This window comes from Salvelinus fontinalis, chromosome 18, assembly GCF_029448725.1.
Source record: "Salvelinus fontinalis isolate EN_2023a chromosome 18, ASM2944872v1, whole genome shotgun sequence".
Lineage (NCBI taxonomy): Eukaryota > Metazoa > Chordata > Actinopteri > Salmoniformes > Salmonidae > Salvelinus > Salvelinus fontinalis.
The window spans coordinates 20,935,338-20,954,643 of NC_074682.1; the positions used below are offsets into that span (position 1 = coordinate 20,935,338).

At 42.2% G+C, this 19,306-nt stretch overlaps 1 protein-coding gene across 1 annotated transcript in view; it reads right to left on the reverse strand.

Annotated features, from left to right (window-relative positions):
- Nucleotides 1-2,172: 2,172 nt before the first annotated feature.
- LOC129815130 (calcium/calmodulin-dependent protein kinase type 1-like) overlaps nt 2,173-19,306 on the reverse strand; it is an 89,191-nt gene continuing 72,057 nt past the window's right edge. Inside the window, exons 4-12 of the mRNA XM_055868525.1 lie at nt 9,960-10,034; nt 6,285-6,423; nt 5,669-5,795; nt 5,252-5,327; nt 4,991-5,103; nt 4,441-4,519; nt 4,194-4,281; nt 3,858-4,005; nt 2,173-3,479 (exon numbers count right to left, since the gene is read on the reverse strand). Coding sequence (XP_055724500.1) covers nt 3,376-3,479; nt 3,858-4,005; nt 4,194-4,281; nt 4,441-4,519; nt 4,991-5,103; nt 5,252-5,327; nt 5,669-5,795; nt 6,285-6,423; nt 9,960-10,034 — 949 coding nt within the window. The 3' untranslated portion in view covers nt 2,173-3,375. The remainder of the gene's footprint in view (nt 3,480-3,857; nt 4,006-4,193; nt 4,282-4,440; nt 4,520-4,990; nt 5,104-5,251; nt 5,328-5,668; nt 5,796-6,284; nt 6,424-9,959; nt 10,035-19,306) is intronic.

Here is a 19,306-nt window from a genome sequence, read left to right on the forward strand (position 1 = left end):
TGCATACACATATTCATTTATATAATTTACTTCCAATAAAAAAACAGAAAGAACAGAAAATATAACTAAATACACTTTTCTTATCAAAGGACTTGTTCAGATTGTTAATTTGGAGTAAGCAAATGTCAATGTGTAAACTCATCAAATAAACATTAGCTATCAAGTAACCATCACCTATTTAGATACAGTGAAGCCCTTCATATACATTTTGAATACAGAATGTTTACCACTTGAGGTAAGGCTAGAATGTCTTGTGATGTGCAAATGTGACAATAGCGTCCTCTCTAAAATACCTCTAGTCTTCATCTACTATTCGGCTACAAGAAACTACTAAACTATGCCTAACTGTATCCTCTAGAACTGTCTGTTTCTATTCCTTCTCCTCTCTCAGTCTCCCTCTCTCTTTATTTCTCTCTAATCAGAATGAATGGGTTAAAGCCCTGGGCAGTGGACATAGAGGGTTACCTGCCTCCTCCAATCTACCCACCCTTGTTCGGACACTCTACCCTCACACACTCTATCACAAACTACTTCACTATCCAAACAAATTAGTGGAGATCAAATAGAAGATAAAGCCAATAATAGATTTTAAAGAATTACTCACAATTGTTACTGTTAGTCACACTTGAAGATATGACAACTTGCACTGCCCTTGTCTCTGTCCACATGTCAAGCATCCAATTTGATGAATGTAATTTATCTAAAATAAAACATCTGTTGGTATGAAGATTCCTAATTTCACTATACTGTATACAGAACAAATAAGTATGTTAATGTGTGTAGCTTGTGCAGTGTTTGCACAATACATGTTTTATTCTCTCTCACACATTTTGATCACACCACGCAGCAATTGGACAGGCTACAGTTAAAATTGTTAAATGTCTTTTACAAATGGCACTCACTATTACCGTAGTTTAACAAAGGAAACAATCATAGAATCAAACGATACATTCAGGGGGAAAGCTAGGGTTGGAGAAGTTAGCCTCTCTTTTAATTTTCAGAACATCACTGAGCAGAAAGAGATCAGTCCCTGTCCTCCACTTTATCTGGAAGACCTCAACATGTAGTCAGTCTCATTGGTTTCCAACATGTCAATCTCAGCTCATGAAACCAAATGTTGGCACCTTTTTAGTGATTAGCCATTAACACTGTACTAATTTGACTTGAAAGTCATTCCTTAATGAAAATGGCACTACTCTTAGTTTAATGAATGTCTCTTTAAAAAATAACTGACGGGGCATTGTGCAGAGTAGACCATTGAGTACACTACATTGAGAGCAAAACTCAATCAAAAGGTCTATGTTGTGACAGCTCAATATCATCAACAAGTGGAACAGCACAGCCAATGAGAATTTAGAACCAACACACTACACAAAAGCCACTGAAACAGGAAATGTCAAGGCAAATTTGTGTCAATCATTTAGCTTTGAATGCAATGCCGGCTATGGCAAGTAGGTCTGTAGAGTCAATGCCTGTGTGTTGGACTAGCTAGAGTGAGGACAGAGAGGATGTCCCTCTAGTCTCGCGTTGCCACACTTCCAAGTCGTGTTCACTTGGCTATTGAAATTAACGTGAAAAAATCCTAAATCTTACTTACAGTAGGTGCTGCAACCCACTGGACTGGACTGGTAATGGAAACACATTGTACCCTTCTCATCAGAGAATTCAATCAAGTCAGTATGTGTTTATTAAAAGTGTAAGCATTATATGGCAGAGCCATCGTCAGCTAATTTGAGTACAGTAAATGTATGAAGATGATGGATTGAATGTAAACTGAACTGTTGAAAAAACAAAGGAACAATAACAAATGAGTAACGTGAAATTCTTTGATATAAAATCCTGCATTCTCTTTTAGGTAACCAAAAGTATGTTCTAAATGACCTTATAAACTGGGTGGTTCAAGCCCCGAATGCTGATTGGCTGACAGCTATGGTATATCAGACCGTATACCATATGTATGACAAAACTTTTATTTTTACTACTCTAATTACCTTGCTAAGCAATAAGGCACCTCGGGGGATTGTGGTATACTGTATGGCCAATATACTACGGCTAAGTGCTGGGAACAGCCCATAGCCGCGGTATATTGGCCATATACTAGACCCCCTTGTGCCTTATTGCTTAATTATGATGAGTGAGAGAGAAGAAATGATGAGGTGAGACAATGAGATGTATATTTACATTATTTAATTCAAGTTCTCTCTGTACAGATACAAAGGCTTGAAAAAATGAAGTATTAACTAGTACTAAGAGGAATGGCTGTGTATTACACTTCTCAACTGGAAAAGCGATCTGGACAGATCTGGACCGAGGTGAAAGTCTGTATTTAACGATAGAATTGCCACATTGAAATATATACAAACATACAATTATAGAAATGAAATAGTCGCTAATTCTCCTTCAACTGTGCAGAGATATAGAAATGTATCTTCAGATTTCTAAAAGCCACCAGAAAATAAACATTTGATACTGTTCTAAAGGCACCATAGAGAAGAAGTCCCTGTGCTGAATTTGTTAAAATCAGAAAGCCTTATTCTGTTACAAGCCTGGGGTGGGAGCACAACAACAAACGTACAGTTGTGAAACACAACCATGCTGAGAAAAAAAAGAAGAAAGAAAGAACAGATCTAGCTAAATGTTGGGTCTACCGTATACTAGCCCAATGGATGGACTATTCTCACATTGATTATCCAGATGTGGTATTAGGTGAATGCATCTACAGCTACATTTATTTATAAAAATAATATTAAGATACAACAAAGCCATACAAATGTAATGCTGAAGGACTAAATTCATTAAGGTCATAAAGATGTGTATCTGCAGTACAGGAACTATAACATAATGATTACCACCATACACGATTTTGCAATAGACTCTTCACGCTATAAAACACCTGCTGCAAACATGCAAGGGGACCTGTCACCTCATCATGCAGATATCATCCGTGGATTCTGTCAAAGTGGAAAGACAATGAAGATAGAAAACACCATGCACATAAATGCAGAGATATAAAAAGCAGACGCACATTTCAAAAGGATGAGTAAAACCCTGTCCAAGCTCTGTCCCGCTACCAAAATATATGAGCCAGGATTATTCTGGGCACCACACCTCTCTTTCTCAATGTTCTTCTCCTTTCCTTTCCTCTCCCCTCTCATCTCATCCTCCGCTCTCACCCAATCCGTTCAAATGACCTCCTCTGTTGACATCGAGTCCCTCCTCCCTCCTCCCCACCCTGGATTCATAACCTGCCTGCCCCTCCTGGTGGCGGGTTGCTGGAACAACTCTGTATTTCTGGCCAGACAAGGGAGTTCTCTGGTCTCCAGAGGTAAATGGGAAAGTCATTGGTTGGCCTCGCGTGGCCTGGGTGAGCAGGGATCAGACCCGGCTGGTTGGATGGCAGCGGTAGGTGCAGTTGGAGAGGTGGTCTCGCTCCGCCCCCCCATCAGCACTCTGGGAGCAGCCCCCCTCACACGGAGACTCTGGAACACAGAGAGAGAGAGAGAGAGGATGATCACCACACATAGATCTGAAAACTCTTCTACACTATAAATCTGCCTCTTATTAGCCTTTTTCAGCCTGGAAACTAGGCAAGGATTACATATCAAAGTGTTACTGAGTGAGACAGTGTTTTGAGACGTGCGTAATCCTGAGCCTAATACACTGTGAAAGGGACTGGTTATTTTCTGGAAACATACTGTACCTAGCAACAAGACCCACTGAGGATGAATGAACAAAACAGAACAGCAAAATTAAGTATTTTTCACAATATCAAGTCGTGTCTCCACAGATTCAAATAAGTTTTGCTACACTTGAATAGTCCTAACTTGTGTGGTGTGGCGGTGCTTTGACCCACTGACCGGTGGTGTCCTCTGTTTCTGTGGCCTCAGACAGCAGCAGGTGGGCTCTGAGAGGGCTGGACAGGGTGGTCTGACTGGTGGACTCCTGACTGGTGCCCAGCTGCAGACGCCTCATGTGACGCACCACCGACGTGGCATTAAACGCTTGCTGCAGGGCAGAACATTTTTCAGAATTTTGAAAAGTGATAAATGATAAATGCCATAACAACTGTACTGACTTAATAATAGTCCGCTGAATACTGCAGAATCTTTAGTATTTTACTACTACTAATATAAACACAGCACACCAGCAAAAATGTATTTGCATTTTGACGAGGACCAAAAAAAGTAACTCACCCTCCACTTGCTCTTGGCAAAGTTCTTCCTGATCTGAGCACTGACAGACTCATGGATGTTCTTATCTAGAGCGGTGTCACCAGCGATCCTGAGGGACAGAGAAAGACATGAGGGGACAACTTCTGCTGGTTGTCACAAGAACAGGTGAACACTTGGCAAAAGTACACATTTAGTTGATTATTCTCGACATGATAAAGTCGCGTTGTGTGTGTGTGTGTGTATTGACGGAGAAGATGGTGTGCACTACCAGGGGTGCTGCAGAGCCTGGTCACATGTGTAGCGTATCCTGGGGTCCTTCTCCATCAAGTGGACTATGAAGTCTTTGGCTGAAAACACAGAATGAAAAGTCATATATTTAACTCAAAGGCAATGTCTTTTTTGAAACATACATTAGATATATCTAATGATGCTACTTACACAGAAAAAGGTAGCTGAAGCATAAATAGACTCCTAGGCTACAACAGTAAAAGGAGCTTCACTGCAGCAGAAACACTGTCCAGACTGACTTGACAGTAAAATACATAAACTGGCCACATGCCTTTGGCCTGACTTCAGAAACTCCCCACAGGACTATGTACTGTACCATGACCCCCAGAGCTCTATGTAATGGTGATCTCACAGGGCCTCAATGATTGTTCTATGGCCAGTGAGTGTATTATGGTTAATCCCATCACACACACTGACAGCTTGGCAGGAACACTCAAACCATAACAAACCCCAGACCAAGGTAAGTAATTTCCAATAATATGAAACTGCTGACAAACAGAACTAATAATGACAACATAGGTCTACTGGACCTGAGTCAGAGATATCGTCCCAGTAAGGAGAGTCAAACTCATATTCAGCCTTCAGAATCTGCTCAAAAAGCTTGGCGTCGTTCTCGTCATAGAATGGAGGGTATCCACACAAACTGCGTCAGAATAAGAGCACAAAGGCATCATGTGAGAGTTAAGGAATGAGTTGATTGTTGAAAACAATGAAGTGGAAACTAGTGTAACACAGTAAGACTGGTAGGAGAAGGACTGAAGTGAAAGAGCCAGTCCAACCCCATGACTCACAGGATGTAGGCGATGACACCGATTGACCAACAGTCCACCGCCTTGCTGTAGGGTTTCTGGGCCAACACTTCAGGGGCTGCCAACGATACGAGAGCAGTGTTTTCATCAGCATCATTACACATCTAGCCTGACATGATCACTGGGTGTGCACTTGCTCTCAAAACAGAGGGCTCTTTTCAATCTGTATTGCTGAAGTGATTGTTGCGCTATAAATGTAAAGGTCATTTCCTATTGAACCGTTTACAGTGAGTGCAGTCTCCGCTAACGCGGGAACAATGCCTTTCAATTTAAACCACGCTAAAATGCTGGATTTCCGCAATACAGATAGAAAAGAGCCCTAAATCATAGAAATCATGCTCTTGAAACATAGACAGACACACACAAAGGCATGTACTGGTCAGTACCAGTCCTCCTTACCGACGTATCCTGGTGTTCCGCAGGCTGTGGACATGACACTTCCAGATCCCTCGATCTTCGACAGGCCAAAGTCACTGATCATGATCTTAGAGTCCTCTTCCATGCTGTAGTACAGAAGGTTCTCCGGCTGGAAAAGAGAATTCAATCAACTTTATTGTTCACTAACATTTTATAAACAGACACACACACTGGGGAAATAATTTGTTATTCAAACTAATGATCAATCAGTTTACACACTGCTGAACTGCCTGTAAACAAATTATCTCAGAGGAGTAAAGATAATTAATCTAATTTAAAGGCACTGAAGAATGATTGGGACAAAGGCATCATGTGTCTAGGCAACAAACATGTTCCATACTATAAGGTCATCCTTAAACCTCTAGTAATTTGTAATACACTAATCGCAAAATAGTAAAATGGTTGAAATTCAAAGCTACAATTTTCATGGCACACCTGGTGTCTTCATCCTATAGAGTGGCTATCATACATCCAGTCTTGTGACTATTCAGTCATTGGACAGAAAGAAGAAGGTAACTGACTCCAGTGTTAAACATTGAAATCTCCTCTTTCACTGTTATACACACCACCTGACCCTTGACCCCTAACCCAGGCTCACCTTCAGGTCGCGGTGTACGATGCCCATGTCATGGAGGTATTTGACAGCGTCCAGGATCTGCTGGATGAGCTTGCTGGCATCTTTCTCTGTGTAAAAGCCCTTCTCCACTATCCTGTCAAACAGCTCCCCACCAGACACCCTGGACAGAGAGGAGGAAGGCGTCTGATGTACACCTGCTATGTATGTCCATCTAACTTCCTGTTATAAGCCTACATCAACACTAGGTGGAGGCATTGCTTCTTCCTAGATGAACCCACCACTGCTCTTTGTGTTTCGGCCCCAACAACAAGCTAAAGCCATTTCATGCTGCCTCCCAGAGAGAGGAGAGAGAAGAGAGAGAAGAGAGAGAGAGATATACATATGGACAACCCATTTAAAAAAACTCTACAACACCGTTCAAATTGACACAAATGCAGAACAACGCCAAATTCATGAGAAGTTGAATGGATTACAAAAAGCTATAAAGGACAATCAAAATCCATTGGACTCCCCAATTACTGACCAGGAGCTCTATAAGAAACTTCAGGCTCTCAAATTTAAAAAGGCATGCAGACCTGATGGCATCCTAAATGAGATGCTCAAACTTACTAGTGCAAAATTTAAATTGGCTATATTAAAACTGTTTAATTTGATCCTGAGTGTAGGTTATTTCCCTGACATCTGGAATCAAGGACTCATAACCCCAATCTTTAAAAACGGAGACAGATTTGACCCTAACAATTACAGAGGCATTTGTGTGAACAGTAACCTGGGGAAGGTTTCTGTAGAATTATAAATGTAAGAGTTCTAAACTTCCTTAATAAGCACAATGTCTTGAGTAAAGGCCAAATTGGATTTACACCAAAACATCGCACCACTGATCATATTTACACCCTACACACCCTGATAGATAAACATGTCCAACAAAATAATACCAAAATATATGCTTGCTTTTTCGACTTCCAAAAAGCATTTGATTATATTTGGCATACAGGACTGTTCTACAAAGTTATTGAAAGTGGTGTAGGGGGTAAAACATATGACATAATTAAATCAATGTATACTGGAAATACGTGCAGCATTACAATTGGCAAGAAAATAACAGAATTATTTAACCAGGGGCGGGGCCTTCGTCAGGATTGCAATCTGAGCCCTGCACTCTTCCATATTTACATCAACGAATTGGCCACTATTCTAGAAAAATCCTCAGCCCCTGGTGTTAGTCTCAACAATTCAGAAGTTAAATGCCTACTCTTTGCAGATGACCTATGCCTGCTGTCACCCACAGCACATGGCCTACAGCAGAGCCTGGACCTGCTAGAGCAGTACTGCCAGACCTGGGACCTGGCAGTAAACCCCAAAAAGACTAAAATAATGATTTTCCAGAGAAGATCCATATCTCAGGGAATTAGACAAAAGTTCTCAATTGGTACAAAATATATAGAGCACTGCACACACTACAATTACTTAGGTTTAAAAATAAGCTCAACTGGACACCTTAATGAGGCAGTGAATGAACTGAGAGAAAAAGCACGCAGGGCATTCTACGCCATTAAAAAGCCAATTCAAATTGAAATACCTATTAAAATTTGTCTAAATCTAATTGAATATATCATTGAACCAATTGCACTTTATAGCAGCGAGGTGTGGGGTCCACTTGCAAAACAAGATTTCATCAAATGGGACAAACACCCCATTGAAACCCTGCATGCAGAGTTCTGTACGATTCTCCTACATGTCCAGAGGAAAGCTACAAACAATGCAAGCAGGGCAGAATTAGGCCAATATCCACTAATAATAAAAACTCAAAAAAGAGCAATTAAGTTTTGGAAACATCTAAAATACAGTGACCCCCCTCTCATATCATTAGCAAGCCCTGCAATGCCAAGAGCTGAACAAAGAAAAGAGTCCCCTCATCCATCTGGTCCTGGGGCTGAGTTCACAAACTTGTTCTACTAACACACTGAAGCCTTAGGACCAGAACATCCAATCAATCAGAATAAACCAAATTACAACACAGTCAAAACAAAACTACATTGCTTATTGGGAAACACAAGCACAAACACAAAGCAAAATACAGTGCTATCTGGCCATAAATCGACAGTACACCGTGGCTAAATATTTGACCATGGTTACTGATCAAAACCTTAGAAAAACCTTGACAAAGTACAGGCTCAGTGAGCACAGCCTTGCCATTGAGAAGGGTAGACACAGGAAAACCTGGCTCCTTGTAGAGGAAAGGCTGTGCAACCACTGCACAACAGCAGAACCTGAGACGGAGCTTCATTTCCTGACAAAACGTAAAAAATATAAAACAATTAGAGTGTCATTTTCCCAAATTTGAAACCCTTATTCAAGGTTTCAAAGACCTCTCTGATGAGGATAGGCTACCCGTCTTGTTGGGGGAGGACGCAGAGAGCTGTGGGTTGGCAGTGCACTACATTGCTGCCTCCCATAAGTTGAGGGACAGTGTCTGACAGACCAATCAACCTGCACATGTACTCTACTGTATGCTTATTGTTATTCTTGAATGTATGGTTATTGACAATTTTGATTGTCATTTTATTTATTTTTATATTGTATATATCCAAAATAAGCTTTGGCAATATGTATGTACATTGTTACGTCATGCCAATAAAGCGAATTTAATTTAATTGAGAGAGAGAGAGATAGATGGATGGATGGATGGAGAGCGAGAGAGAGACGGAGAGCTAGAAAGAGACGGAGAGCTAGAAAGAGACGGAGAGATAGAAAGAGACGGAGAAGGATGGAGAGAGAAAGAAACAGAGAGGAGGGAGAGAGAAAGAGACAGAGAGGAGGGAGAGAGAGAGACAGAGAAGGAGGGAGAGAGAGAGACAGAGAAGGAGGGAGGGAGAGAGAAAGAGACGGAGAAGGAGGGAGAGAGAAAGAGACAGAGAGGAGGGAGAGAGAAAGAGACAGAGAAGGAGGGAGGGAGAGAGAAAGAGACAGAGAAGGAGAGAGAGAGAAAGAGACAGAGAAGGGGAGAGAGAGAGAGAGAAAGAGACAGAAGGAGGGAGGGAGAGAGAAAGAGACAGAGAATGAGAGAGAGAGAGAGAGAGAGGAGGGAAGGAGGGGAAGAAAGAGAGAGATAAAGGAGATTTTTCTTCGTGCGAACCCCCAACTGTTTTTTGGTTAAATCTGACTGCCTTTACAGCAGTGTTGCTAAAGTGAACACAACCCCCCCCTTCATCTCACCACCCACTGTTTTCAACAGTAAAAGCAATCTCTATCTCTCTCACACACCACTCTTTCTCACTCGCTCCACCTTCTGACATTTCAGGAAGAGAGATGGGTGGGGGGCAAAGAGGCTGCAGGTGTAGGGCATATTCATTCCCCAGTGGTTGTCAGCAGGCACGATGCTGAGTGTGTGTGTGTGTGGGTGGGGGGCAGTCTGTGACTTGACTTCTGTTGGGATCAGTCAACAGAAAGGCCCCTGAGCTCAGAGAGTAATTATTGGAGAACCGGTGGGAGACAGCGCAGGCAGGGAGTCTAATACACACACGCAAACACACATACATTGCGGAGGAATAATCTTGAAAGTTTTCAAACTGAAGGCTGCCTCTTCACAAGGCAGAGAGTGAGTTGGTTGAGGGACAGAAAGGGGTAACATGGGTAGAAGGAGGACAGAGAGAGAAAAAAGAGTCAGGTAATAAAGCCTGCAGGATGATCACTCACAGCTGCATAACCAGGTAGAGGTGAGATTTACTCTCAAAGATGTCCTCCAGGGAGACAATGTTGGCATGTTTTAACCTAGAGAGAGAGAGAGTCAGAGTCACAAACATTGTACATTACCATTAGAAATACAGAACTGTCTGAGAACGTGTGATCGTTAAACATAGCATTCTGTGATTTTCTCTGAGATCATTCTCATTAATAAACAAGCTGTTTATTGAGGGTTGTGATTTGATGTTTGTTATTTACTGGTTGGTTTACTTTCCAAGATGGCGTGGCAGTCAGACGTCCTTTGTTCTCCTCTTGTCCCGTGTTAATATATTTTATATCTTTTTATCTTTTTCTTCGCATATCTTTTTCTATATTTTTTTCTAAAAACTCAACTTCAAAACACTCTCCTGCAACCCGCCTCACCAAATGTGGTGGGGATCTGTTTTTTTCAAAAGTATTATTCACCTCGTATCTGAAATCCACAACATAAGCTAGCCAGAAGGTAGCCAGCTCACTAGCTAACGATAGTATTCAGCTAACCATGGCTAGCGGTCATCAGCTATCCTTTAGCTCGGAAAGCTATTGCCAGTTTTGTACAACGCGACTCAGACCAGAGCATACCTGACCTATTTTCTCTCCATATCCCCGGATTTCTACCGCAAGCTCTAGACATTTACACCTAGATCTTGCAGCTAACTAGCTGCTATCCGAGTGACTATTGGCTAACGTCGAGTCCGGAGCAAACACCAATTATCCCGGAGCTAGCCAGCTGAAGAGTTCCATCAGCCACTCCTGGGCTACAATCAACTATCCGGACCTGTTTTACTGCTGATGCGGATCCCCACCGGGCCTTCCGACGTTATCTGCCCGAGGGAGTTATTCAACTGGCCCCTCTATCGCTACGTAACCTGAACGCCCATCTGCTAACTGCGGGCCGCTAATCGTTAGCTGTCTTGAGCATATCGGCTGCTATCGAACAATCTTCTTGGGCCACTATAACTATAACTATTTTGACAATTGGATTGTTCCCTTCTACCACACGGAACCCCACTAATTTACCGACGGAAACGCTCGGGTGGCAAAAATCAGACCTCCATCTTCTGCTAGCTTGCTACCCATGGCTCGGCTAGCTGTCTGAATCGCCGTGACCCCAACCAACCTCACTACTCACTGGACCCTTATGATCACTTGACTAAGCATGCCTCTCCTTAACTTCTTTATGATAGGGGGCAGCATTTTCACTTTTGGATGAATTGCGTGCCCATAGTGAACTGCCTCCTACTCTGTCCCAGATGCTAATATATGCATATTATTATTACTATTGGATATAAAACACTCTGCAGTTTCTATAACTGTTTGAATGATGTCTGTGAGTATAACAGAACTCATATGGCAGGCAAAAACCTGAGAAAAAATCCAAACAGGAAGTGAGAATTCTGAGACTGGTCAATGTTCAACTCATCGCCGATTCAATTTCTTGTAAGATATGGATCTGTTTGCACTTCCTACGCCTTCCACTAGATGTCAACAGTCTGTAGAACGTGGAATGAAGCTTATGCTGTGTTGTGGGGCCGGATGGGAGGGGAATGAGTCAGTGGTCTGGCAGATTGACAGTTCCTGGTCACGCGCTTTCCTCATGATATCGCCTTGCGTTCCATAACTTCTACAGACATGAAGGAATGCTCCGGTTGGAACGTTATTGGATATATATGATAACAACATCCTGAAGATTGATTCTCTACTTAGTTTAACCAGTTTATTTGACCTGTTATATAAATTTTTTCGTCCGACTTTGCCTGCATTTGCGCGAGCGTTTGGACATGTACACTAAACATGCTAGCAAAAGTAGCTACTTAGACATAAGTAATGGACATTATCGAACAAAACAACGATTTATTGTCGAACTAGGATTCCTGGGAGTGCATTCTGATGAAGATAATCAAAGGTAAGGGAATATTTCTGATGTAATTTCGTATTTCTGTTGACTCCAACATGGCGGAGAAATGTTGTTGTCCCAGATTATTGCATGGTGTGCTTTTTACGTACGTTTTTTTTTTTTTTTTTTTTTTTTAATCTGACAGCGGTTGCATTAAGAACAAGTGTATCTTTAATTATATGTAAAACATGTATCTTTCATCAAAGTTTATGATGAGCATTTCTGTTATTTGACGTGGCTCTCTGCAATTTCTCCGGATATTTTGGAGGCATTTCTGAACATGGCGCCAATGTAAACCGAGATTTGTGGATATAAATATGCACATTATCGAACAAAACATAAATGTATTGTGTAACATGATGTCCTATGAGTGTCATCTGATGAAGATCATCAAAGGTTAGTGATTAAAGTAATCTCTATTTCTGCTTTTTGTGACTACTATCTTTTGCTGGGAAAATGGCTGTGTTTTTCTGTGGCTATGTACTGAGCTAACCTAATTGTTTGGTGTGCTTTCCCCGTAAATCCTTTTTGAAATCAGACATGTTGGCTGGATTCACAACATGTGTAGCTTTAATTTGGTGTCTTTCATGTGTGATTTCATGAAAGATTGATTTTTATAGTAATATATTTGAATTTGGCGTGCTACATTTTTTCTGGCTTTTGGCCAAGTGCGACGCTACTGTCCCACATATCCCAGAGAAGTTACTGTCAATATGCCTTGTCTATTGCAGTTCTGGTTAGTGTTTATTGGCTTATTTCACTGTAGATCCTCTAGCCCTGCTCATTATACCTTATCCAACCCTTCAGTTCCACCACCCACACATGCGATGACATCACCTGGTTTCAATGATGTTTCTAGAGACAATATCTCTTTCATCATCACTCAATGCCTAGGTTTACCTCCACTGTATTCACATCCTACCATACCTTTGTCTGTACATTATACCTTGAATCTATTTTATCGCCCCCAGAAACCTGCTCCTTTTACTCTCTGTTCTGGACGTCCTAGACATCCAATTCTCATGGCTTTTAGCCGTACCCTTATCCTACTCCTCCTCTGTTCCTCTGGCGATGTAGAGGTGAATCCAGGCCATGCAGTGCCTAGATCAACTCCTATTCCCCAGGCGCTCTCTTTTGATGACTTCTGTAACCGTAAAAGCCTTGGTTTCATGCATGTTAACATTAGAAGCCTCCTCCCTAAGTTTGTTTTTTTCACTGCTTTAGCACACTCTGCCAACCCGGATGTCTTAGCCGTGTCTGAAACCAGGCTTAGGAAGACCACCAATAACTCTGAAATCTCCATCCCTAACTACAAAATTCTCAGACAAGATAGAACTGTCAAAGAGGGCGGTGTTGCAATCTACTGCAGAGATAGCCTGCAGAGATCTGTCCTACTATCCAGGTCTGTACCCAAACAATTTGAACTTCTACTTTTAAAAATCCACCTCTCTAAAAACAAGTCTCTCACCGATGCCGTCTGCTATAGACCACCCTCTGCCCCCAGCTGTGCTCTGGATACCATATGTGAACTGATTGCCCCCCATCTATCTTCAGAGCTCATGCTGCTAGGTGACCTAAACTGTGACATGCTTAACACCCCGGCGATCCTACAATCTAAGCTTGATGCCTTCAATCTCACACAAATTATCAATGAACCTACCAGGTACAACCCCAAAGCCGTACACACGGGCACCCTCATAGATATCATCCTAACCAACTTGCCCTCTAAATTCTCCTCTGCTGTTTTCAACCAAGATCTCAGCGATCACTGCCTCATTGCCTGCATCCGTAATGGGTCAGCGGTCAAACGACCTCCACTCATCACTATCAAACGCTCCCTGAAACACTTCAGCGAGCAGGCCGTTCTAATTGACCTGTCCCGGGTATCCTGGAAGGATATTGACCTCATCCCGTCAGTAGAGGATGCCTGGTTATTCTTTAAAAATGCCTTCCCCACCATCTTAAATAAGCATGCCCCATTCAAGAACTTTAGAACCAAGAACAGATACAGCCCTTGGTTCTCTCCAGACCTGACTGCCCTTAACCAACACAAAAACATCCTGTGGCGTTCTGCATTAGCATCGAACAGCCCCCGTGAAATGCAACTTTTCAGGGAAGTTAGAAACCAATATACACAGGCAGTTAGAAAAGCCAAGGCTAGCTTTTTCAAGCAGAAATTTGCTTCCTGCAACACAAACTCAAAAAAGTTCTGGGCCATTGTAAAGTCCATGGAGAATAAGAGCACCTCCTCCCAGCTGCCCACTGCACTGAGGATAGGAAACTGTCACCACCAATAAATCCACTATAATTGAGAATTTCAATAAGCATTTTTCTAAAGCTGGCCATGCTTTCCACCTGGCTAACTCTACCCCGTTCAACAGCACTGCACCCCCCATAGCAACTCGCCCAAGCCTTCCTCATTTCTCCTTCTCCCAAATCCAGTCAGCTGATGTTCTGAAAGAGCTGCAAAATCTGGACCCCCACAAATCAGCCTGGCTAGACAATCTGGACCCTTTCTTTCTAAAATGATCTGCCGGAATTGTTTCAACCCCTATTACTAGCCTGTTCAACCTCTCTTTCGTGTCGTCTGAGATTCCCAAAGATTGGAAAGCAGCTGCGTTCATCCCCCTCTTCAAAGGGGGACACACTCTTGACCCAAACTGCTACAGAACTATATATATCCTACCCTGCCTTTCTAAGGTCTTCGAAAGCCAAGTTAACAAACAGATCACCGACCATTTCGAATCCCACCGTACCTTCTCCGCTATGCAATCTGGTTTCAGAGCTGGTCATGGGAGCACCTCAGCCACGCTCAGGGTCCTAAACGATATCTTAACCGCCATCGATAAGAAACAATACTGTGCAGCCGTATTCATTGACCTGGCCAAGGCTTTCAACTCTGTCAATCACCACATCCTCATGGGCAGACTCAACCGCCTTGGTTTCTCAAATGATTGCCTAGCCTGGTTCACCAACTACTTCTCCGACAGAATTCAGTGTGTCAAATCTGAGGGCCTGTTGTATGGGGCTCTGGCAGTCTCTATGGGGGTGCCACAGGGTTCAATTCTCGGGCCGAATCTCTTCTCTGTATACATCAATGATGTCGCTCTTGCTGCTGGCGACTCTCTGATCCACCTCTACGCAGACGACACCATTCGGTATACTTTTGGCCCTTCTTTGGACACTGTGGTAACAACCCTCCAGGCGAGCTTCAATACCATACAACTCTACCTTCCGTGACCTCCAACTGCTCTTAAATACAAGTAAAACTGAATACATGCTCTTCAACCGATCGCTGCCTGCACCTGCCCGCCCGTCCAGCATCACTACTCTGGACGGTTCTGACTTAGAACATGTGGATAACTACAAATACCTAGGTGTCTGGTTAGACTGTAAACTCTCCTTCCAGAATCACATAAAACATCTCCAATCCAAAGTTAAATTTAGAATCGGCTTCCTATTTTGTAACAAAGCATCCTTCACTCATACTGCCAAACATACCCTCGTAAAACGGACCATCTTACCTATCCTCGACTTCGACGATGTCATTTACAAAATAGCCTCCAACACCCTACTCAACAAATTGGATGCAGTCTATCACAGTGCCATCCGTTTTGTCACCAAAGCCCTATATACTACCCACTACTGCGACCTGTACGCTCTCGTTGGCTGGCCCTCGCTTCATACTCGTCGCCAAACCCACTGGCTCCAGGTCATCTACAAGACCCTGCTAGGTAAAGTCCCGCCTTATCTCTGCTCGCTGGTCACCATAACAGCACCCACCCGTAGCACGCGTTCCAGCAGGTATATCTCACGTGTCACCCCCAAAGCCAATTCCCCCTTTGGCCGCCTTTCCTTCCAGGTCTCTGCTGCCATTGACTGGAACGAACTTTAAAAATCTCTGAAACTGGAAACACTTGTCTCCCTCACTAGCTTTAAGCACCAGCTGTCAGAGCAGCTCACAGATCACTGCACCTGTACATAGCCCATCTATAAATAGCCCAAAAACCTACCCTCTTCCCCTACTGTATTTATTTTGCTCCTTTGCACCCCAGTTTTTCTACTTTGCACACTCATCTACTGTCAAATCTACCATTCCAGTGTTTTAATTGCTATATTGTATTTACTTCGCTACCATGGCCTATTTATTGCCTTTGCCTCCCTTATCTCACCTCATTTGCTCACATTGTATATATACTTATTTTTCTACTGTATTATTGACTGTATGTTTGTTTTACTCCATGTATAACTCTGTGTTGTTATATGTGTCACACTGCTTTGCTTTATCTTGGCCAGGTCGCAGTTGTAAATGAGAACTCTTTCTCAACTTGCCTACCTGGTTAAATAAAGGTGAAATAAAAAATAAATACAAATAAATACAAAATTCTGTATCTAAATAAACATCATAGGGAGCACTTCATATGAACAAGTATTATTTTATATTAAAAAGGTACTTTATATATGTCACGTTCTGACCATAGTTACATTTACATTTACATTTAAGTCATTTAGCAGACGCTCTTATCCAGAGCGACTTACAAATAGTTCTTTTTTGTTTTATTGTTTTAGTGTTGGTCAGGACGTGAGCATTCTATGTTTTGTGTTTCTATGTTGGGTTTGTTGTTTGGCCTAATATGGTTCTCAATCAGAGGCAGGTGTTAGCCATTGTCTCTGATTGGGAACCATATTAAGGTAACCTGTTTTCACTGTTGGTTTGTGGGTGGTTGTTCCTGTTCGTGTGTTCCTGTTCTTGCGTCCATCAGTTTTTCTGTTCTCTAGTTCAGGACTGTAGCTTCGTTGGGTTTTCGTCTGTTTATTGTTTTGTTCATTATAGAAAAAGTATTCAAATAAATATGGATACGTACCACGCTGCGCTTTGGTCCTCCTCTCCTTCTACCGACGGAAGCCGTTACACTATATATAATATAATAACCCAGAGCTAAAGTCTTATGTAATTGGTCAGATGCTTGATTAAGTTCTGGGTCCATGTTAAGAGAAGGAAAGAAGAGCTCAACCCTCTCTCTTTGCAAGTTATGACAAATCTATAGGTCAAAACCTCCCCTTCTGAAATTCGAAAGATGCTAACACCTGCAAAATCCTGATTTGTCCAAAGCACCGGAACTAATGCTGCTCATTATCTCACATCTTCCATTGTATCATGACAGCTCTACGGTACCATTTCTGGTTACACTGTCCGTCTATGAGAGATTACAATATGTATGATACTAATTATCACTAATATTAGTTTAAGCTGGAGCTAGAGTTGTGTTGCCAGTGTTGTCAGACTCTGTGGTGGCAGGCGTCTCTCTAATTGGCTGAGCAGTGTATTCTGACGCCCCCCCTGAGAGTCATTGGCGTGGAGACAGAACAGAACACTGAGCAGGTGAGTCACGGCTCTGGAGGTGGCTTTCTTCCATCATCCCCATGCTGCCCACCTAAAACACTTCACCTTAAACTCAAAGAATGAGAAAGACTGTTTACACACACACCCCCAGACACGCACACACACATACACACTCACTATTCACTAACTCACTAACTCTCTCTCACTCAGATACTCCTCACAATCTTCTTTACTGTCATTTTTCAATCTTTGGTTTGAGCTCAGTTTGAGTGTAGGAGCCATGAATGGGGTAGAAAGCTAACAATGCTCTAACACAAGGCCAAATCCTCCTATGACTACAACAGAGTAGCTCCTCTATCAAAAGGTGTCTCTCTCTACACCAAAGTATCATGGCAAAGCGCAGGTAGAATACATTGCTTTCCCCTTAAGCTACTGATAGTCCATCCATCTGTGTCACTACATTTTGAGATGGCAGGCACCCCAGTGATGACAGACACTTGTCACACTGGCACGGCTCGGAGAGAGGCCAAAACAAAAATGGAACCGCACCGCAGTATCAATTTTGTATCACGTGTGTTCCTATGTCCTGCCTGAAACATTGCTGCCTGGGGAAAATCACAACACATTATCATTGGCAGGGATCCAACTGAGACAAGAGGGAGATTATAAAAGCCTTTCAATTTCATTATGGTCTCTGTAAAGTGTTTCATTGAGTTGAGAGAGTGAGCAGAGGTAATGAATTGCTCCATACAGGGGCTGACTAATGGTTTTGTGCAGGACTCTGGGGGATACATGCAGTACAGTGCAGTACAGTACAGTAGGCTAAACTAGAGTAGAGTAAGGGAAGTTAGCGGCACAGCCCCTTCAACAGCTATAAAGGGTTATCCTTATCTCTCTCTCTCAGTAAGAAACTGTCCCTCTTATTTGTTTAAACTTGATTAACACTTTGCCATGTGATGTTACAGATCTATGAGGGACCACGAAGAGGTTTGTAGGGGCTCGGGGTTGATTACAGACTTAACATTTTTAGGGATAGGGGGCAGCATTTTCACTTTGGATGAATAGCGTGCCCAGAGTGAACTGCCTCCTACTCTGTCCCAGATGCTAATATATGCATATTATTATTACTATTGGATAGAAAACACTCTGAAGTTTCTAAAACTGTTTGAATGATGTCTGTGAGTATAACAGAACTCATATGACAGGCAAAAATTGAAATCCCAGTGGGATATGGATCTGTTTGCACTTCCTACGGCTTCCACTAGATGTCAACAGTCTGTAGAGCGTTGAATTAAGCTTCTACTGTGATGTTGAGCCGGATGGGAGTTGTTTGAGTCAGTGGTCTGGCAGAGGGCCAGGTCCTGGTCACGCGCATTCCACATGATATCGACTTGCGTTCCATTACTTCTATAGACACAAAGGAATTCCCAGGTTGGAACGTTATTGAATATTTATGATAACAACATCCTAAAGATTGATTCTATACTTAGTTTGACAAGTTTATTCGACCTGTAATATAACTTTTTTAAGTGTATCTTTAATTATATGTAAAACATGTATCTTTCATCAAAGTTTATAATGACTATTTCTGTTATTTGATGTGGCTCTCTGCAATTTCTCCGGATATTGGAGCCATTTCTGAACATGGCGCCAATGTAAACTGAGATTGTTAGATATAAATATGCACATTATCGAACAAAACATACATGTATTGTGTAACATGATGTCCTATGAGTGTCATCTGATGAAGATCATCAAAGGTTAGTGATTAATTTTATCTCTATTTCTGCTTTTTGTGACTCCTATCTTTGGCTGGGAAAATGGCTGTGTTTTTTGGACTTGGCGGTGATCTAACATAATCATATGTTGTGTTTTCGCTGTAAAGCATTTTTAAAATCGGACACGATGGGTAGATTAACAAGATATTTATCTTTCATTTGCAGTATTGGACTTGTTAATGTGTGAAAGTTATATATTTAAAAAAATATATTTTTGAATTTCCCGCGCTGCCTTTTCAGCGGAATGTTGTCGAGGGGTTCCGCTAGCGGAATGTGTGTCCTAGAAAGGTTAACAGATAAC